General features: G+C 41.7%; 2 protein-coding genes across 7 annotated transcripts in view; both read right to left on the bottom strand.

Moving 5' to 3' along the window:
- ADAM23 (ADAM metallopeptidase domain 23) overlaps positions 1-22,443 on the bottom strand; it is a 270,352-nt gene that overhangs the window by 160,618 nt on the left and 87,291 nt on the right. For all 6 annotated transcript variants that reach the window (XR_014713559.1, XM_084643108.1, XM_084643111.1 and 3 more), the window contains exon 2: positions 21,836-22,062. Coding sequence is in view for 5 of the 6 variants with exons in the window: in XM_084643108.1 (XP_084499234.1) it covers positions 21,836-22,062 (227 nt within the window). In the remaining variant the exon portion in view is untranslated. The remainder of the gene's footprint in view (positions 1-21,835; positions 22,063-22,443) is intronic.
- On the bottom strand, positions 11,051-13,127 carry LOC311528091 (uncharacterized protein; the record flags this gene model as incomplete). The annotated part of the gene is made up of 2 exons (XM_084642718.1): positions 12,398-13,127; positions 11,051-11,700 (listed from the first exon to the last, which is right to left on the bottom strand). Exons 1-2 carry the CDS (start codon positions 12,939-12,941, stop codon positions 11,051-11,053), a joined length of 1,194 nt encoding a protein of 397 aa, XP_084498844.1. The 5' UTR covers positions 12,942-13,127.

The following is a 22,443-nucleotide window of genomic DNA, read 5'->3' as shown; positions in this document are numbered from 1 at the left end:
GGAGAATATTTTCCTGGTTATATTGGAGAAATACCTTATAGTGTGACTCTACAAAGAAAAGTGACTAAAATTTGCTCCACAGATTTACTCCCTGAGTGTATTCAGTTTCATTTCTGCCAACTTTAGTAACTAAGGCCCTTGATGCTTCAAAGACTTATGAACATGTTTAACTTTATGCACTGTGAGTAGCTCCATTGTCTTCAGTTTAACTCCCATTGATTTTAACTCTCATTAAAACCAGTGGAAGTTAGTGTAACCAAGGAAATAATTCAGCTCTAAAATATGCTTCTAGTGTTCACCTGATGCAATTTAAGCTCATTGCTTCTTGTCCTATCCTCTGAGATTAAGGAGAACAATTTTTTCCCCTCCTCCTTGTAACAACCTTTTATGTACTTGAAAACTGTTATGTCCCCACTTAGTCTTCTCTTGTCAAGACTAAACAAACCCAGTTTTTTCAATCTTCCCTCAAAGGTCATGTTTTCTAGACCTTTAATCATTTTTGTTGCTCTTCTCTGGAACTTCTCCAATTTGTCCACATCATTCCTGAAATGTGGCACCCAGAATTGAACAATACTCCAGTTGAAGCCTAATCAGCATGGAATAGAGTGGAAGAATTAGTTCTCGTGCCTTGCTTACAACACTCCTGCTAATACGTCCCAGAATGATGTTTTCTTTTTTGGTAATAGTGTTATACTGTTGACTCATATTTAGCTTGTGGTCCACTATGACCCCCTAGGCAGTCATTTCCTGTTTTGTATGTGTGCAGCTGATTGTTCCTTCCTAAGTGGAGTACTTCACATTTGTCCTTATTGAATTTCATCCCATTTACTTCAAATGATTTCTCCACTTTGTCCAGATCATTTTGAATTTTAACCCTATCCTCCAAAGCACTTGCAACCCCTCCCAGCTTGGTATCATTTGCAAACTTTATAAGTGTACTCTCTATGTCATTATCTAAACCACTGATGAATATATTGAACAGAACTGGATCCAGAACTGATCCCTTTAGGACCCCACTCAACATGCCCGTCCAGCTTGACTGTGAACCACTTAACTACTCTCTGGGAAAGGCTTTCCAACCAGTTATGTACTCACCTTCTAGTAGCTCCATCAAAATTGTATTTCCCTGGTTTGTTTATGTTGTCTTCAGTGGATTTGCACAGATGTAAACTGATTGGAACTTAGCAAACAGCTCTGATGTTGAACAAGGCAAAAGAATCCAACTCTCTCACCCACAGTTGTGTTGGCTTTGCCAGGCTAACAGGAATGAAAACTTATTTTTGACACTAGAGTCAATAGATAGGACTCTGAACACACTCTGATGGCAGACTGCATAAAAATCTGTGATTACAGCAAAGGGTCAAACAGTAGTCAAAATTTCGCTTGCAGAATCTTCATGACAGTGGTGAAGTATGCATCAGAAAGAACTCAGCCTTTTTCATGGATGTCAGGCTTGCAGACCTCACCGGGCATCTTAGTGAGATATAATAAATGGAACCCTATGATGCCATGAAGAACAGCTGCTTGAAACTGAAGCCAAGCAAGAACTGATGCTGGGGGGCAGTGGAAAGTATTTTCGATCATTTGCAACCATGGTACAACCTCCTTGGTTGAAGGTAAGCCCACACAATTGGTCAATGAAGTGCACAGTTTAGGAGGACTCTTGGATTCCTTGATGACACTAAGCTCTCACATAGCAGCATCCACAAATATCACATTCTATCATCTCCAGTTAGTTAAGAGACTCCATCCCACCTTGGTGGACGATGACTTGGCCTCAGTTATTCACACCTTTGTCACCTCTTGGTCAGACTGCAACAATATGATGGAAATAGCTGGGCTTGAAGCTTTGCTTACGAAACTCCAACTAGCACAGAAAATTGCAGCACATCTCCTCCGCAACACAGGCTATCTAAACTACTGTGAGCACATTAAACCTGTCCTCTGCTCTCTACATTGCCTTCCATAGGATTTTGAATCAAGGTCAAGGTCTTGGTCTTTATCCTTAAAACACTCCATGGTCTGGATCCAAGATATCTAAAAGACTACCTAAAATTATGGGTTGAAGGCTAATCAACAACAACCCTCCTCTGGCACAATGGAACTTTCTACAATAAGGATAAAGCTCCTTTGGTACAGAATAGAACTTTCTTCGGGCCTCGTCCCAGGCTGTGGAATAAATTCCCCTAGGAACTAAAGACTATCACAAACTGACCACCTTCTGTTCCACATGAAAAGTGCACTTCTTTGACCTTGTCATCTCTAACGTAAATACATAGAAACATGTAAATTTAAAAAACAAACAAACAAAAACCCACTACCAAAAGTAGATACTCCAAGACATGCGCTTCTCTCCTTCGGGAGATGATGAGAGAGTAAACACCATGTGACAGATGTTAGTCGCATTGCTTAAATCAGTGCTGGAAGTCACTCCAATAACATGGCAAACTTGGTGGTATAAGAACATATATGGAGTAGAATTTTTGCAGTCACTTTTCAGAGAACCACACTTATTTTTAAAAAAGAATTTATGTAAATACATATATGGCATACTATCAACAGCATGTTCAATACCTGTTTAGTAGTTCAGTTATACATTTATTAGCGTATCTCATTTAAAAACCCTCTTTATCATTATTTTAAATCAATGGATTAAAAGAAAAAAGGTTTTCTGTCCCTTCTCCTCCCTGCCATTTGTAGATTTATGATATTAACAGGTTTTCAGCCATTCTGAAAAGCTCTCTGCTTGATCCTTCATTGAATTGGACAAATCCCCAACATATCTTCCTTCTTTGGGGTGCCTTATGAAAAGTTGTCTTTTTGTCTCTTATTTTTTGTGAAGCCTGATTTTTCTAAAGTACTGTAGCTATAGGTTTTATTTTGTTCTTAACCATAATTCACTATATTTAATAATGATTATGGAACTCTTAATCCCTTTGTTTGAAAAGCTATTTAACTTCAGTGTATGTACAATATTAAATAATATTCCAACAGTACTGGCCACAAATCTTAACAATTAGGAAAATTTCAGCAACCTTAAAAGGTAATTATTATCTTCAGAAAGGAAGTGGTACTTATTTAAAGCTGTGATGTAACACAGCTTCACTGCAATTAGGTGATTCACCTGGGTTACCACAATAATAAAACAAAACAGTGCATTTTTACAAGTACTAAAAAGATACCTCAAAAAGAGTGCTATATCGGAAAGTACCTTCTCTACCAGTAATAGTCATAGGATGTCCTGTATATCTTTAGTATCTAGAAAGCTGTTGCAAAATAAATTTATTTCTCACTAACCCAAAAATATTTAACAGCCATCTTCCAATCATATTTTTCACTTCATAGATCATTAATTTTTATGTGTTAATTAGTTTTTAGAATGCTCCAACAGCCTAAAGAACTCTTATTTCACCAGAGTTCTCATTATGGTAGTTAATCCTGACTCGCTGAATATTGGTGAAGATGTTCACCTACAAAACACTCCACCCCACTCCTTTTCTCTATTGCTATCTGTCTTCCATCCTTCTGTACCCTAACTACAAACAGGTATAATATTGTAAAGGGCTAAGAAAATTAAAGAATTATTCAAATAAGAAAGTCATTTCACAATAAAGACATTATCCCATACTATAACTCAGATAACTGGAAACTGGGGATTCGAAATTTTTGAACCAGTCATAATTTCAGACTCATCACTAAACAGTGAAATTCACTGCAAAAATAACTGGTGGATGCCACACACACCTTAAATCAACAGCAATACATATTCTTTAATATATTCATAAGAAAAATATCATAGTTATGAGATTAAACTATTACCATTAATCTCCCTGTGCCTCAGTTCCTTATCTGTAAAATGGGGATAATACTACTTTCTTTTTCCTGCCCTTTGTCTTATCTGCTCAGATTGTACACTCTTTGAGGAAGGGGGGGTGGGTGGCTGCGTGTGCGTGTGTCATACAGCAAAACGTAGCCCTGATCTCAGTTGAGGCCAATAGGATTCCTGTAATAACCTAAACGAGATGACTTTTAGGCAAAAAGATCATCTCTCCTGCAACAGGAACAATGCCAATTCTCCTTTCTCCCAATTCCACAGACCCAGAATGTCGCGAATACTGCTCTGACACAGTTCTGCATTGGAGGGACAAACTACAGAGAAAATCCTTGGGGAAATGCATAACCATTTCAGGCCTGGAGCTGTCCCCATTTAAATTCCCCTTAAACAGCTATTTCAGCCATACTAACTCTACTGAATCAAGTTGATCTGTAACAAATGATATATAAATAGCCTATTGTTATTGCTCTTCCCTTCACCTCCATGTCTCTTTATTTGTCCTTAAATTGCGAGACCCTCTGAGCCCATCATTTTTCAGTGTTTGGAAAGTTGGAAAGCTTCTAGCAAATAGTGTTTAGTTATCTGGGTAATGCCCAACATCTGTTACTACAGTTCATTGAATGTAGCAGTGGAGTGGCCATGCAGCCACTTGCTCCACACCCCGTTTAAAGGTGGAAAGGAGTCCTCTTTTCCGCCCCCCAGCCCAACCTCTTAGGGTATGTGTACACTGTAGTTGGGAACATGCATCCCAGCTTGGGTTGACAGACACACTAGCTCTGCTATATTTAGCATGTTAGCTTGAGAAGCGTAGCTGGGGGAAGCATGGGACCCAGCTTGGGTTAGCTGCCCAGGTATGCACCCAGGGAATCCAGGCAGGTTTGTACTTCAGTGGCTAGCTCAAGCTGCCACCCGTGCCATCCCTGACTACAGTGCTACTTTTAGGTCAGGTTTAAACTACAGAATTTTGTCAACAAACGTTATACGACTTTAATTAAACTACTGTTGCATGTCACACTGTGCTCCGTGTGCTGGCAGAGTGCATCCATACTAGCAGCTCTTTCATCAACACGGAGAGCAGTGCACTGTGGGTAGCTATTCCACTGTGCAACTGACTCCAGGGTGCTTTGGGAAGGATTTGCAATGCCTCATGGGACAGGTACAGCATCACATGATGCAGGTTTCTCAATCCCATCGTTCCATAGGCATCCTATTAGATCGCCAGCCACTTTTCAGCTAGGGTTTCCAGCCCTCCCAGAATCAGAATCAATCTCCCAGTGGCTGCTGAAACCAACCCAGGAGGTTTTAATAGTCCACTTAAAGTCCAGTCAGCGGCACATCAGGATTAAGGCAGGCTCCCTACCTGCCCTGGCTCCACATGGTTCCCGGAAGCGACTGGCACGTCCCTCTGGCTCCTGGGCGCCAACCCCTCACCCCCTCCCACAGCCAAACTCCCTCCCAGATCCCGCACCCCAACCCTCCTCCTGCAGCCCTGAACCCCCTCCCAAACCCCAACCCCCTCCCACAGCCCTGAGCCCCCTCCCACAGCCAGACTCCCTCCCAGAGCCCGTACCGCAACCTCCTCCTGCACCCCATTCCCCTACCCCAGGCTCAGCCCGGAGCCCCCTCTCATACTCCAAACCCTCTCGACCCCACCCTCCAGCCCAGAGCCAGCATCCCCTCCTGCACCCCAACCCCCTGCCCCAGCCTGGTGAAAGTGATGGAGGGAGGGGAGATGGAGTGGGTGGCGGTGTGGCCTCAGAGAAGGGGCAGGGCAAGAGCGTGGCCTTGGTACAGGGAAGGGGCGGGGCAAGGGTGTTTGGGTTTGTGCGATTAGGTAGTTGGCAACCCTATTTTCAACTGAAGTGGAGGGGGGGAGAGGGGAAATGTGTGACAGGGAGCATGCGTGTGTGCGGGGGAGAGACAGAGACAGAGTGTGCATTGGGGGAGTGTGTATGAGAGAGAGAGAGAGAGAGAGAGAGAGAGAATGTGTGTTGGGGGACACTGAGTATGTCGGCATGCTGTCTCTTTAAGTTCAGACAGCAACTGGATGCAACCAGTCCTGAGACAGGGGAGGGGGACACCCTCAGCATCAGCCCCTGCGTCCCTCCAGCTCTGCACAGCGCACCAGTCACACATAAACTATCACACATACCTGCCCCTGTGTTCCTAGTGTCCGAGAGAACAGGACTCCATGTTAATGATTTGATCTTCGCTGACGGAGTGACACGCTCATCTGTCAGAACTTCCCAGAGCTTTGAAAGGGAAGGGGCACATGCCTGTGCAGGGATGCAGGACTGCCGAGTTCAAAACGGTGAGCAGAGCAGTCACAGCGGGCATTGTGAGATACTGGGGGAGGCCAGTTATAGTGACATAACGAAGAGCAATGTCTACACTGGAGCTTTGTTGCTTTAACTTTGCCGCAAAAAGCTTTATGCCTCTCGTCATGATGGTTTCATTGTGTCAGCAAAACAGGAGAGTTTTGCCAGCAAAAGTAGCTTTGTGGTGTGTAACCTTCTACTGTTTTGTCAGCAAAAGCTGCCTTTTGCCAACAAAACTGTGTAGGGTAGACAAGGCCTTATTAAGCAGAGTGCCTATTAAGCAAGCAGAGTTTGCAAGTATCTGTCTACACAAACTGAGAAGCCTCTTCCAGATGCGCTGTAGATCTCTGCTCACAGCTTATTTACTCAGGCTATGGATGGAGATGAAGGCGGGAGTATTTGGCCTTCTGATGTAGAATATGTTACATATTCCTAATTCACAACTCTGCACAGGATCTTTTGTTCTTCTACTCATCAACAGGATGTGAAACCACCACTAAAATATCAAAAGCACAGTGGTACTAAAAAGCCCTTCACAAGAGTCACTAAACTAAGTGATATCAAACATTGTGTCCAGTTTGACACAGGAAAAACTGAAGCTTTTGGTTCAAAAAAATATCACCTCAACAAGAGTACAAAAGTTGCAGATTTTAAACAATTTAGCAGTGCTCTGCAAATGTTCAAATCAATTTTGGCTAATTATTTCTACACTGTGCTTTATAATTCCAATGCATAGTATACTACAAAATAAAACTTAAAACTTCATTAAATTAAACTTCAACCAAATAAGCTAATTTGTTGAACATCTTGCCAAAATGTGCTTTTATGAAGGACATAAGGGAATTAAACCCTGTCCTTAGAAGTGTTATTTATCCAACTACAATAAGTATGTTTTCTAATCTGACACTACACAAGTCAAATGGCATTTCAGAATAAAATCCTCCCTTACTTTAAAAGTATCTTGATTATAATCTGAAAATATCTGTTAAATGGAAGTTAAAATAATTTATAATTAACAAACACACTATTTATTGAGAAACAATGTAAGTGGTAAAAGACCTCAAAGCAATGTTAGTGCACTAGTGAAATCTACTGAAACCTTCTAATTAAATTATCTATGGTTGAACTGGAATTTGTAGGCCCAAGCAGGGGAATCATCTCAAATGAGTGGGATTAAGACACCAGCACAAGCATAATACACTTCTCAACTGAGTGCAAAATGAATCAGCATCTCTCTACCAAGAAATCAGGTCAATGCACCAATTTATTTCTCTGCTAATTCACACAACACTCAAGAGATTTATACTGTTAACATATGAAGAGATCCTTCCTAGATACACATGTCCACAGAAAGTGGAGAAAAAAACAAAAAACACAGAGCAGGTTTATTTTATAAATTAGCACTGAAACCATATGCTAATATAAGCACAAACAGCTAAGTATTAACTTATATGTATAGCTGTTTTCTTGTTGTTGTAGCCATGTTACCAGGATATGAGAGACAAGGTGGGTAAGATAATATCTTTTACTGGACCAACTTCTGTCAACCAGCACTTGTTGGCCACTATAGAAGGAGTAAAGTTTTCTTAGTTTCCTTTATAGTGCTGGTGTAAGTTTTTATCAACTCCATGTGCTGTGGGCAATCGATACCATTTCTTGCACCACCTCCACTCTGGTCTCTGACTTTGTATGTATGTTCATCAACTAGTATTCTAAATTTACTATATACTAATTGGTATCTCCAGATGGAGCTAATATTCACAAGGGTCCTTTAAGCATTAAGTTGACATATAATCTTTCCCCATTCTTAACAGTTAATGCATTTCATAACTAAACAGTGTACACAATATTGCTGTCACAGCCAGATCAAGCATGCATGTGTACAACATACAGGCTGTCAATGAAGGAACAACCCTAATTATCTGCTTCAGTTACAAGTTGGAAAATCACTTATTAGCAGACCACGTTGTCATTTTGATGAATGTTGGCTCCACAGAGCAAAGAAAGCAGACACTTTGATCTTACCCAGGCACATGTCCTGCTTACTCTTTATATTGCTCCACGGTACTTTAAAAAAAATGCAGACAACTAGGCAAGTGTTACTATTTCCATGTAGTATAACTTGATTTGGGAGCATTTTCAGAACCCCAATTCACGGAGGAGGAAAGGGTACCCGATATACTATGGCAAAACACCCCTTAGTTCTTTAAGGTAGATCACAGAAGTCGTTCAGAGTCTCAGTAAGAGAGTAAAGGCTGCAGTGATAATGGAGAAACATATAAAGCTTAAAAAATAGTCCACTTGTGAGGCATATAGGAAGCTCTCACACAAATGTCATCAGCTTTTGCAGAATCTAAGCTCTTCATTTTAAAAAATATTAAATTTCTAGCTCTTATGTTTGAAAAAAATGTGCAAGTGTGAATTAAGGACAGTTGCTTTCTTCCTTGTTCTACACAGCTCCAATGCCTCTTCTGCTGCTGAGTCTTGTCAGTTTTCACTGTAAATATGCAAAACCCTGTGTGTGGGCAGTAGTGACAGTGACAAGAATCAGGCCCGTTTTACTCTGCTGTAGCACAGGAAGGCTGAAAGCAGCAGGAGCGGGCACTAAGCTATTCACTGGAGAGGAGGACCCAAGAATAAAAACTGGGAAGAGGAACTGATTAACAGAAACACATCACCTCTGCTTCAGCCAGAACACTGAGATGTACGTTCCACTAGGGGGTCAGGAAAAATGTTTCTTCTCCCTTTCAGAAAGGAGAGAGAGGGGTTAAGGAAAAAAAGATCAAATATCTATTAGCCAAAAAAAATGGAGCATTTTCAACTGGTTATTTCTCCTGAACTTTGCCATATTATTTTTATATATATATATATATAAAGGTGCCTGTCTGGGGTTTTTAAGTGCAATCCCCCACCTACATCAACAAACAAATAGACTGCGGAGTGAATACCATAGCTACAAAGGGTTGCACCCAACCGAAGATGCCCCTGTTTTCTTCTGTACTGAATACCTTGATCAGTCTCAACCATGTAGGAACTGAAGGTAAAGATGCATCCCATGACAACAGCTAAAGTCCCATAGCTTTCCTCAGCACTGTTTTATCAAGACTGTCTCTCCTGGTTTAAGCTTGGGTAAACTTTAGGCTGCACTCAGGATAGGTCTATACTGGCAGAGTTACAGTGCCACTCAGAGAGCACTGAATGGAAACCACTGTTGTGTGTTCACACTGTCAGCTGCCTGCGCAACAGCATGTTCACACTTGCGGCACTTGCAGCGGTATTCGGAGCGGTGCACTCTGGGCAGCTAGCCCACCGAGCACCTCTTCCTCTTCTGCTGCTAAGAGTTGAAGGAATGCAGAGGGGGTTGCGGGGCATGCTGGGTCCTGTCCCAATGACCCATGATGCACTGCTTCATATCCCAATAATCCCTGTTCTTCTGTCTGCATTTGGCGTCACCTTTCAACGGTCTGTGTACTGCGCACTCTGCCTCTTCAGTCTGCAGGAATGGATCCCACACTCTTGCCCAATATGCTGCTCGTTCTCACTAACACTTCACAAGTGGCAGTAAAGTTATTCCTTAAACTACAAAGGCAAGAGGAGTTGACACTGATCTCACTACGCATAGTAGCTATGACACGAGATTGCTTGTGGCATTCACGGAGGTGCTGACCACAGTGGAAAGCTACTTTCGGGCTCAGGAAAAAAGTATTGAGTGGTGGGATCACATCGTCTATCCATATCTGAGGACGAGCAGTGTTTGCAGAATTTTTGGGTGAGGAAAGCCACATTCATGAGACTGTGTCATGAGCTCACCCCAGCCCTGTGGCGCAAGGACACGAAAATGAGAGCTGCCCTGCCATTGGAGAAGCGCGTGGCAGTTGCACTGTCAAAGCTAGCTGCTCTAGACTGCTACCGATAGGTCGCTAACCAGTTCGGAGTGGAAAAGTTGACCATTGGACTCGTGTTGATGGAAGTGTGCAGGGCCATTAATCGTATCCTGCTCCGAAAAACCATGACTTTGGGCAACATGCGTGATATCGTAGATGGCTTTGCACAAATGGGCTTCCCTAACTGCGGGGGAGCGATAGATGGCATATTCCAATTCTGGCACCAGACCACCTAGCCACCAAGTACGTTAATTGGAAGGAGTATTTTTCTATGGTTCTCCCGGCACTTGTGGATCACCAGGGGCATATCACAGACATTAAGGCAGGCTGGTCCGAAAAGGTGCACGACGCACGCATCTTTCAGAACACTAGCCTATCCAGGAAGCTGCAATCAGGGACTTTCTTCCTGGACCAGAAGATCATTGTAGGGGAAATCGAAATGCCCACTGTGATCCCAGGAGACCCCACCTATCCCTTAATGCCATAGTGTATGAAATCATACACGGGGAACTTTGACAGCAGCAAGAAGTGGTTCAACAGGCTGAACAAGTGCAGAATGACTGTTGAGTGTGCTTTTGGCCGTTTAAAGGCCTGCTGGCACTGCCTATATGGAAGGCTGGACCTGGCCAATGACAATGTTCCTATGCTTATAGCTGCGTGCTGTACACTCCATAATATTTGTGAAGGGAAGGGTGAAAGCTTCACTCAGGGCTGGACCACTGAGGCTCAGCGCCTGGAGGCTGAATTTGAACAGCCAGAGACCAGAGCTATTAAAGGGGCGCAGCATGAGGCCATAAGAATCACGGATGCGGCGGGGCAGCAATTTGAAGCTGAAAGCCACTAATATTTGTTGCTATACTCAGGAGTGCAGAGCTTGTAATGCTAGGTGGTGGTGTGATTGGTGCAGACGATGCACTGAGAAGGTTTAAGAAATATGCTTGTTGCTTTGCAGGGCTCTGTTTGCTTTCAATTAATGGAATAAAGGTTGCTTTCAAACCAAAACAATTATTTTATTAAAAAACCACCACATGAGAGAGACAAACAAAAAAAACCATATCAGCACTATGGGAGATGTGGGAAGGGAGGGTCCCAGGAGGAGACGGGGTCCCAAGACAGTTAAAGATTTGTGTATGTCCAGGTATTATATGCAACCTTTGGAGCACAGTGCAGTGGGTATTGTACTTCCGCACGGCTAAACTGCAGAGGGACAGGTGTTGAGTGCAGGGGGTACTGGGAGTCCGCAGGGCTGGACTGTGACAGGTCAGGAGTGAAATGCAGCAGGTACAGACTGAAGCCAGGAGCTTGGTAAGAGTCTGTTGGCGGTCTGGGGCGGCGCATGGGAAAGAGCTTTGCGACAGTGGCCACAGGGGAGGGTGGGCACAGAGCTGCTTGGTTTGCAGTGCTAGTAGTGCCTGGAGTGTGTCCACCTGGCGCTCCATAACCTTTAAGAGGCGTTCTGTGGATGTGTTCTGGCGCGACGCGTTCTCCTTTTGGTCCCTCTTCTCGCTGTCCCGCCACTCCTTCAATTCTTGTTTTTTGGCCACGGAAAGCATCATGACATCACGCAGAAAGTTCCCTTTAGTTCTTTGTGGGTGCTTTCTAATTCTGAGCAGCCATTCAGCCGGCAATAAGAAAGAGGGAGGCTGGGCTCCAAAGGTCATATCTGTGAAGCCAAAATGCACTATTTTACATGTTTGCAACACAGACCACTGATTCAGTGATTTAGAACACAGCCACTATTCACATACCTGTCACTAACTGGCTGACCCCAGGCAAGCACACATGAGCCAAAAGACCCCCAAAATGGTGAGTAACCGCAGGGGCAGGGGAAATCAGTGTTCCAGGACCGTACTGTACACTGGGCACCTGGCCCTTGGGGGAGAGCCAGCACTCTGGAGCGGGGCTTTATAATCATTACTGTCCCCAGATTTTCCACAGGCTGTGTTCTTTATGGAAGATATCTCGCTGCTGAGGGGAGCAGGGAATCAAGGGAGGGTCTTCTCCAAGCCTGCAGCTTCTGCCCGGGCCCTTATGTGGCTAACCTGTGTGCAGCAATGGTCCCCCACCCCACACCCCCAGTGACGGCACAGTGGCGCAGGAAAGTTACCCTTAATGGGGCAAGAAACAAAGCAGCACTGACAAAGAACTTGCGGCAGTGGATCGCCCAGTATCTCCAGGAGAGTTTCGTGGAGATCTCTGAGGCAGATTCCCGTGAAGTGAGGGAGTCAATCAACACCCTGTTCTGCTGCTCAAATTAGGCATGTGGTGGTACGCGAATCATACAGACACAAGCCTGCTTTCTGCAACCCTCCTGCCCCCAACAACTCACTTCGGCGATTCCCAAAATCAAAGCCACTTACCAGGGGCCTCCTCTCCTGTTTGCGCTTCGTCAAGCTCCGAAAGTTGTGACTGGCAAGCCTCCTCCGGGGTAGAGAACAGCTCCTGGCTGCATGCATTTCTGCCTTCCAAGTCGTCCTCTGCCTCTGGGTCCCCCTCCACATCCTTGTGCAAGATTTCTTCCTCCTGGCTTGGTCCACTCTTGACTATCACGTGAGCCACTGAAGTATCCACAGTGACCTTCGCAGTGGAGGTGGCGTCACGACCGAGTATCACGTCCAGTTCTTTGTAGAGATGGCAGCTCGTGGGTGCAGCACCGAAGCGGTGGTTTGCCTCCCACGCCTTGTGGTAGGTGTTCCACAGCTCCCTCACTTTGACCCTGCACTGCAGTGTGTGCTGGTCATGGCCCCTTTCCCGCATGCATCGTGAAATCTGTCCGTAGGTATCACAATTCCTATGGCTGGAGCGCAGCTGGGACTGGACAACCTCCTCTCCCCAAATGCTGATGAGATCCAGCAGCTCGGCATTGCTCCAAGCAGGGGATCGCCTGGTGCATGGAGCAGCCATGGTCAGCTGGAAAGATCTAATATACCAGATTGTTTGTTGTAGAATTCTCTTAACAATCTGAACTGCCCTTTCTACTAATCCATTCTCTTGTAGTTGCTAGGTGCTAAAAGGAATACTGTATTCCAAAGTCATACTTTATCCCACCAGCTTGGAATTCATGGCAAACTGTTCCCATCAGCAACTATTTCTTCTAGAATTCAAAAATAACAGCCTTTTAATTTCTCTGTGACCTACTGACTTGTGGGTCTAATGAGAAGAAGAAGGTCTACAAACCCAGAAAAAAAGTCAATGGTTATCTGATAGGTATGTCCCTTTTCTTCACATAGGTTTAGTCCTAATTAGGACTATGGACTACCAATTAACACTGAGTATTAGAGGCTCTTTGGATTGTGTTTTTCTGGCCACTCTAAGTCGAGGACAGTTAAGATCTGTCCTATGCTGGGACACAACTGATATTTTGGCTTGCTCCTGGCATTTTGTGAGACTCTGATGTCTCTTGTATTCTTCACCATGAATCATCTTTCAAGGACTATAGGATAACAAAATTGCCATAAGTTGTCAACTTTGGCAAATTATTCTATCATTGCATGGAAATCATAGGCTAGATGTGGGACCCCGTTAAAAAAACAACAACTCTGTGACCTATATCTTATAATCCTGGATACAGTGGGTAGTTATGAATCAGCACGAGTGTCTATTTTAATCAGTTCTAATTTTCATTGGGAAGCTATCAGGACACTCAAAATGGTACCAACATGTGATTCTATATAATCGCAAGCTTCTGCAGAATCTGGGTAACCAACAGGACTCCTTGATAAGGTTTAGCCACCACCACAAACTTCTCTGGAGCATATTTTATAATAGGTGTAAAGGCACTAGCAATCTCTAGCATGTAAGAGGCCCCCTATCTGTGTCTTTACTGTTTGTTACTGGAGACAGTGGATTGCGGTTGTCTGAAGCTTGAAAATACCAAGACCCTGCAAATATTTTGTGAGCCTATAATCAAATGTTCTCTCCCTATTTTTGTATATTGGTCCAAGAGTCTAAAAGCCATCTAGAACAATATGCTACAGGTTTCTAACTATTTGCATGTAAATGAACTATCAGCACATCCTGACCACAGCTGCCAGCGTCTGTCACAATGGCTCTAGATTTAGAAACAGCATAAAATGTATACGGATATGGTCAATATATTCTTTAGATCCCTAAAAGCATGTTCCTGTACTTTAACCCAGATTCACAGAGCAGTTCATAACAAGGTTGGCCTTTTGAGAATAAGTTAGATATGAATTTAGTCAATAGCTATTCATTCCAAGAAACTGCATAGGTTCTGAATTATTTTAGGTGGTAGCATTTCAACTATACTTTGACTTTGTCTGGATCTGTCTTCCGATCCCCGTTCATCAATCACATGCTCCAAGAACTGTAGCTGCGTGCCGAAGGTTGCCGAGCCCGGCACAGATTAACCCCCTTCCCAGGCTTAAAAAGGATTTTCCTAAAGTGGGAAACCTTTGTTTGATCCCCATCCACCTACAGAGGAAAAGTACCAGCAATGTTCAAGGTGGTATTTTGTATCAGGTGATCTTATAACCTGACCTGGTAGTGTCACATCTACATCCCAGGATGCCTCTCAGGAAGAAGAGAGATTAATATCTTCATCTTCAGTCTTATTGTTTCTTCCTAATGGCCCATCAAGGCTGTGATGGCCGGTTGTCTGGTGGGAGTACGCAAATACACACACAATTGTAATTGTTACATAGTCAATATTCCTAACTTTAGACACAGAAATGATACATGCATACAAATTGGATAATCACATTCAGTAAATCATAACCTTTCCAGTGATACCGTATATGAGCCATCTTGCATAAAATGTATCTTAGTTATGCCATATGCATATCATACCCATTTTTCTATGAAGAAATATGGGGTGTAACATCACAGGATCATTAAGGTCCCAAACATGCAAAGCGCTGAGTGCACTCATTGCTCTGCAGGTGGTATTCAGTACTTCTCATGATCAGGCCCTACCACGTGCCAGCCAATTCTCCAAGGGTTTGTCTACACTTACAGTGCTGCAATAGTACAGCTGCGCTGCTGTAGCGCTTAGTGAAGGTGCTACCTATCCCAACAAGAGAGCTCTTCCCATCAGCATTAAGTACTCCACCTTCCCGAGAGGTGGTAGGTATGTCAACAGGAAAAGCCCTCCCATCAACATAGCACTGTCTACACCAGGAGTTCAGCCACTGTAGATGCTTCGCTCAGGGGTGTGGATTTTCTACAACCCCTGAACAACATAGTTATAATGACACAAGTTTGTAATGTAAACCAGGCCAAGTGCCATACATGTAAAGCTTACAAACTTACGTATGTACAAACAAACTTTACATGACAGATCATGAAATTAATTAGGACACATATTAAAAAATAAAAATCCAAAGCTCCTTCATTAGTGCAGTAAAGTGTGTATGAAACAAGTTATAAAACTCTGTTTTAAAACTCAGGATAGATGCTGTGTTTGAGAAGGGCAACCTTAACTCTAATATTTGAGGATTTTGGTTTGTTTGGGAAATATTTTTTTAAAAAACACATACCTCATATTCTTGAAAGCCACTGCAACCTAATTTGTTTGTTTGTTTTTTTGAATAGTGTTTATATTGTACAAGATCATTTTCAATCCAATGGCAGGTAAATTAGGGAAAGGTTTAATTGACATATCAGGAGTGGAAAGTAGCAGGCCTGCCTATATAAGTAGAAAACAGAGACATAGTTTCTTATGGTGAGATGATACTACACAGTCTCTTCTGAGGAGCACAGTCTTCTAGAGGATTTCTGAGGAGTTATTTCAACTGGAACTCATTTTATTTGCATGAAGTCTTGCTTCCTTAGCGTTTCATCTGCTCCTGCTTACTTTTCACATAAAAGTTTATCTTCTGTACCCAGCATCTTCTTACGAATGGTAATGTTTTAAATAGCAATACATGGGAAATTACTGTTCATCTGTATTGACAAGGTGCCCAAAGACTTAATTAGTGTCAGGGCCCAGGTGCTACAGAAACATAATCCCTGCCCAATGATTTACAAATTTAAGACCCAGATGGTAAACGCCTCCTTATACAGAAGTAGTCCTACTGACTTCAACTGAACTACTCATGTGAGTAACTTCTCACTATTATGAGTGAAGGGTTCTCTATGTTGCCCTAACTTAAGATGATACAACAAATAAATTAATAAACAACAGTGGGGGAAAAGGAGGATAAGGGTAACAATAATAAGAATTTATATGCTGCCCTTCACACTGTGATTTCAAAGCACTCCACATTAATAAGCTTCATAATACCCCTGTAAGGCGGAATTATGCTCAATTTATAGATAAAGAAACTGAAGTACGTAGTGTCCCAAGGTCAGTCAGTGGCATGGGGGGAATAGAAACCAAAGTACTGACTCTTAATTCCTATTCTAAATACTCCCTCCCCAGGAAAATTTGATTTTCTTACAAACAAAATAGGAATATTTTAATGTCTCGAAAACATTACACTTGCATGCATCTTTCTGCGATAATACCAAAAGGTGAAGGTGAATCTAAATACATTATAATGCAGTACAGGTGTGCTATTATCCCAACCAAGAACATCTTCTATTATATATTTGGTGATTTTTCAGAAATAAAATAGTTTGCTAGCCTGGTGAGCTTCTCAGCCATGGAGCCAAAGAAGCATTCAGGTACCAAAATGTTTTAAAATATTCTCCTTGTTGCTGAAGGAGAAATACATTTGACATTCAGCGTTGCACTGTCTTTAACTTAGAAATTCAAGCTTTCATCTAGCCAAAAAGATAGTGACAGTGGGTTTCTGTCTAGGATCAGAAAAAAATGTGGAAGATCAGAAGATAAAAAAGATTGGGAGGCCTTACTGATAATTTGGACTATTTAGACCTAATTATGGTGGCCTTTCAATGAACAGATGATAAACAGGAAGATCACTGGGGGATACAAAGCCTAACTAGCGTAAGATGCTTGTGCATGCATATAGAATAGATGGCAAACAGATTTAAAAGATACACAAACAGTTTGTGTACCTGAGAAGACAATCAGATCTGCTAAAGGCTACCTTTAAAAAAAAAATTCAGTGTGGTAAGTTTTCAATTTTTAAAAATATTTTTAAATGGCTACAGCACTTCTGTACACGACCAGGCTTGCAGCAGTGGAGACTGAAGTCCTCTAGCCACAGAACATGTACAGCACACGCAGTGCGAGTCCACGCACTGCACTGTGGCTGTGCCTCAGTCATGACTTGATGTATCAGGCTGATTCTTTTGTTTGTCTGTTTAATTACTTGTATTACAGTAGCAAGTAAAGGCCCCAGGCAGGATCAGGTCTTGATTGTGTATTTACTATAAAAAAATTTAAGATGGATCGTAAACTCTTTGGGGCAGGGACTAAATTACAGTGATAACATAGATGACATGATAACAGTGGTCATGCATTCACCACACAAAAATACAAGAATGAAAAGAAGCCACCAGCTCATTATACATAAAACAACTGTCATTACCTTCTGACACCTGTGCAGTCACCAATGTCCTAGGTCTTATTTGAACTGAAGACAAAGATTAAAAGCTCTGTACTATATCCCATTACTAATCTTCATGATCCACTCAATCCCTCACTATGTTTTATGTAATCATCTATTCATAAATGTTTAGTATACTGTAGTATATTTTGCTGTTCATAAGACATGTGTGTTTATGAAACACAGTTTTTCATACAAATGGATGTTGACAAATGATATAGACCCCAAAGATAATTTAAGTCCCCACAATCTAATATCTATAGGAAACGTTTTAATGAAAATACCCTGAATTTCAGTTTTTATAGATTCCTTTTTTGTTAGACATTCCCCAGGAGCATTCGCAACCCAAGCACTACAGAAAAGAACCAGAAAATGAAAAATGACTAGACAAATAAACCAAAACAGCAGAAGGAGTTTTTAAATAATCAGTACTGTCACAAGTGTTACCAGTAAGGACTTTAAAAATATACTGGACCAAATTCTCCTCTTAGTTACACCAGAGTGATCCCAATTATTGCAACTGGGTTACACCAATATAACTGGGAAGAGAATATGACCCATTATTTTTATCTTGACAGTATCTCTTTAATTCATATATATATTCCAAAATAATCATCTTATAAACACTTTACCATCAGGAAGAGATTTTAAAAGAAAAAAATGCTATTTTAAAAACTTTTCTGCATTGCTCTATTTCTCCTCTTATATACACCTCTTTCATTATACACACTCATACATCCATAAGCTTTACATAGTGATTCAGCATTTAGGAGGCATTCAGGCCCAGTCTCACAACCAACCATATGGGGAGCTCCCATTCCCATTAGCCTCAATGGCAGCTGCACGGAGGGCTTACAGGATTAGGCCCTTCATTTCTAGGCACTTCAGTACCAATTACATATAAAAGTTGCAATAAAACAATGCTCACAAAACAAGATTTGGGGTCAGACATCTTATTAAAATGCATAAAAATATCAAATATTTATTTTCTTAACTAACATTTTTAAAAGGCTGTTATGTTTGCCCCCTCGTAATTTACACCTAAATTATCAATCCTAAAAAAAACCTCTTGTTGAGTGATTTTGAAAATTATTAATTTTTTTAGCACTTACAATGTGATCAGCTCTTTACAATAATTCATAAAAGGCAACTCCTGACCAGAAAGCCTTCCAAAACAAAACAGACATATGAAAAACAGAATGCAGTGGGAAATCCAAAGGTGCATATAACTTGCTTATTTGTCATTATAATATTTGGGAAAGGATAAAAAAACCCACTCATTTCATGTGGTAAGGGTAATATCTTGGCAAACTGTGATTGGGAGATTATGCATTTTTAGTGCATTTTTGCGCTGTCCTCCATGATACATATACACGGAAAGAGGAAACAAACAAAATGTTGAGGGAGGAATTGTTGGTGGAGAGGGTGGAGTAAATGAAAAGAAGAGGACAGGTATGGGACAAGGTCCAAAATATAAGCTAGGCTGGAACCGTCAGTACTTTGGAAGTGCAGATGAGCAATTTAAACATAATGCAATACACAAGGGAGAATCCAGTGAAAGCACAGTTAATCCCTTTGCTATGCTAAAGAGATCAAAGCAGTGGAAGTTCAGCTCCAAAAGGGCAAAAACCCATCAAGGAAGAGAGCCAACAAGACATGTTCTGCTTGACCTTCAAGCTTACAGAAACTCCTCGGTAAGAATATTGCATAGTGCAGCTAGTCAGGTTAAGGGGGCACAGCTGAATGGAAATGAGAGCCACTCTACACAGTACTCAGCCCTAAGCATACCCATTGAAATTAATGCTAACAAGATCAGCATTAACTCCTGCAGAGTTCTGCTCCAACAACAGTTTCTACACCAGGGATTCTCAAACTTCACTGCATCGCGACCCCCTTCTGACAACAAAACTTACTACATGACCCCAGGAAGGGGGGACTGAAGCCTGAGCCCACCCAAACCCCACCACCCAAGGTAGAGGGGCAAAGCCCAAGGGCTTTAGCGCCAGGTGAGGGGCCTGCAACCTGAGCCCCACCACTCAGAGCTAGAGCTGAAGCCAAAGCCTAAGCCCAGCTGCCCAGGGGTGAAGCCCTTAGGCTTTGGCTTCAACCTGGGGCGGTGGGGCTTGGACTTCAGCTTCTGACCCAGGCCCCAGCAAGTCTAATGCCAGCCCTGGCCACCTCATTAAAATGGGGTCACAACCCACTTTGGGGTCCTGACCCAAAGTTTGAGAACCATTGTTCTACATAAACCTGAGGTGGAGACCAGGGCACAGGGAGGTAGGGAATGGCATCAGAACTCCTTTAAAAAATAAGATAAAATAAAAATAAAAAATACATGGAGAAGTAACACAAGGAGAGACTGGTAGAGCGGCTGGATGTGTGGGTACCCCAATTTCCTCTCAAATCATCTACATTATTCCCAGACCTACATCCCTAAACCCTTGTGCAGGCCTGCAAACACTTTATTCCCCACACTCCACCACCCTGAATTTCCTCCTTAACTTTTCCCTTTCTGCAAGAAGTCACAAGAGAAAAGAGCAAGACCATCCTTAGTAAATTTGGAAGATACTAAGGAGAGAGAATAAAGAATTTCTAATGAGCAACTACACAAAGGAAACAGATTTCCATAGAAATCTAGAAAAACAGTAAATCAAGTCAAAGACAGGCAACAATTACAATACAAAGAGCTTTACTAAATGTTGTTTATATAATAATTTTCTTAAAGAGGAGCTGGACAAATGGATGGATGTAGATACCTCTGTAAACTGTTCAGAACCCAGCATCAAAGAAATGTGTAGATGAAATATTATTGTACGTGCTAGTGCTACCACTCCTTTTGGGAAACATGCCATATTATTCCCGATCATGTCTCATTCTGCGAAATACTTCAAACTTCCTCTCCCTCCACCTCCACTCTCCCTAACCTTCTCCCCCCCCCGCCCCCCCCACACACACTCGTACACCACAACCCCATGAGTCCACACTTTGGAGAATGACATTTCAGTCCTGTGAGATACTGTGATGTCATTTCTGCAAGTAGCATAGTAGGAAAATGAGGCTAACTAAACAGAATTCCAGCAATGGACTCACTTTTCTATAGTACCCTAGAATATTGCTAGAAATCCTATGAGTATCCATCAACACCTGCCAGTATCTTGAATTTCTGTGCTGAATTACCTAGTAAGCACCTCCCTCCTCATTAAACCATAATTAGAGACTCAGAATAATTTTAAATGAGGAGGCCCAAATGATATTACTTATAATTAGCTCAAAATTACCTCCAGCTATAAAATGTTACACAATACATGTCAAAATATTAACAAATTCATAGTCATTTATTTAAATAACATCAAGCATAGTGAATTTGTTTGATCTTAGTAGAAACCTAATGTAATTCAATAGGAACACTAATGCATCAGAGTCTAACAGCAGTATTCTATACACGGATCCAACTTTTCATGATAAGAACAGAGACATTGATCTCTTCTTGCACAAATCCTCTTCACCTTCCAAAATGTTATCTTTTTAATGCAGAATCCATGGGCAGGAGTAAAATTCCTTCATCCTTTTTCAATGGAAAAGCATTTTTCAAGTAATATAAAATGGCTTGAAAGAGATATTTTGAAGTATATTTACTTCTAGACCTGATCATTACACAAAACCAATATCATATTCCTAAATCACAGATCAATTCAGGCACATTTCTACTGACCAGCTCAAATTTATAAATCTGTATCAGCACAAGGTAAATATTAAAGTAACATTTTTTTCCAGTTTTTAATTATAAAAGTGTTCAGTTTCTGACTAAAGATTTTGAAAACTGGCAACTTTTATAATTATTGCTACTGTGCATGCATTAGCAGGAAACCAGAATTTAGTTCATTTAGCAACACTTTGAGTTAAATGGTCTCATGTTTAAAAACAAGGCAAGGGCCACAAACACTTGAATAGTCTAGCACAATTTTAAAGAGTATTTTGCTGCTTACAGTATCACAATTCAGATTAAGTCAAACCAATGTGATCTATATTGGGATTATAGGCCAAAAAATTGCTGAATTCTGATCCAATTCCACAACTTCCCTGAAATGCCAGGATAAGTGATTTGGATCTAGAATTTCAATTCAGGCCTGTCTTTAAATTTCCACAATTTTTTTTTTTTTTAAATTGGAAGTGTGTTTTTTTCTCTCACTTCTAAAAGTGGTGCAATGACCTCTGAAGTCTTGGTGTCCTGCTAAATAAATACTCTAAAATAGCAGTAATACAGTTCCACAGCAGATACTATTACTTTTAAGCTACTGTACATCAAGTCTCTTTTGGCCCTACCTTGTTGTGTTTCTGCTGGTGTCTTGCCCTAGTGTCCAGGATATGATAAGGGCTTTCAGAGTCTCTGTTGATATAATAGACCAGTCTTGAAGGCAGTGTGATTTCTTTCTGGATTTCATTGCTCTGGTTGTTATTCTTACTGCTACTGCTGTTACTCTGTAGAAATGTATTCTCTTTATCTGCCAGTGCTCCTGCTATTCCTCCTGCTGTTTCATTCCAATGCAGAGCTAAGGAAAAAAGATAGCCTGCCATAAACTAAAGTGCAGAATGTGTCCCTTTCCATAAAATGAAGCTAAAGGTATGTTTTGCTGTATTCTAGTGTATTATTCGCTTAAACAGAAATAATAGGCTGCTCATTAATGCAGTATGTTTGATTTCTTTTTACAGTTTAAACGTTTTTCTGCTATCATGTATTATTTAAATTCATGTATATTTTCACATGCAATCTCGATGATGAGTATTTTAAAGCCTTTCATCTTGGGGGCAGAGGGGAAATCTCTTAATGGACATGCAGCCCTCTCTTACACTTCTCTCTCCTGGCAGCACGCAGGCACACTGTGCTGTAGTGAACCATGCATACATCTGTGAAACTGCTGGGCACGCTCCCC

This window comes from Lepidochelys olivacea (assembly GCF_965140295.1).
Source record: "Lepidochelys olivacea isolate rLepOli2 genome assembly, chromosome: 11".
Taxonomy (NCBI): Eukaryota; Metazoa; Chordata; order Testudines; family Cheloniidae; genus Lepidochelys; species Lepidochelys olivacea.
Note: the sequence above shows the minus strand (reverse complement) of the source record. Positions and strands in the feature narration are given on the sequence as shown.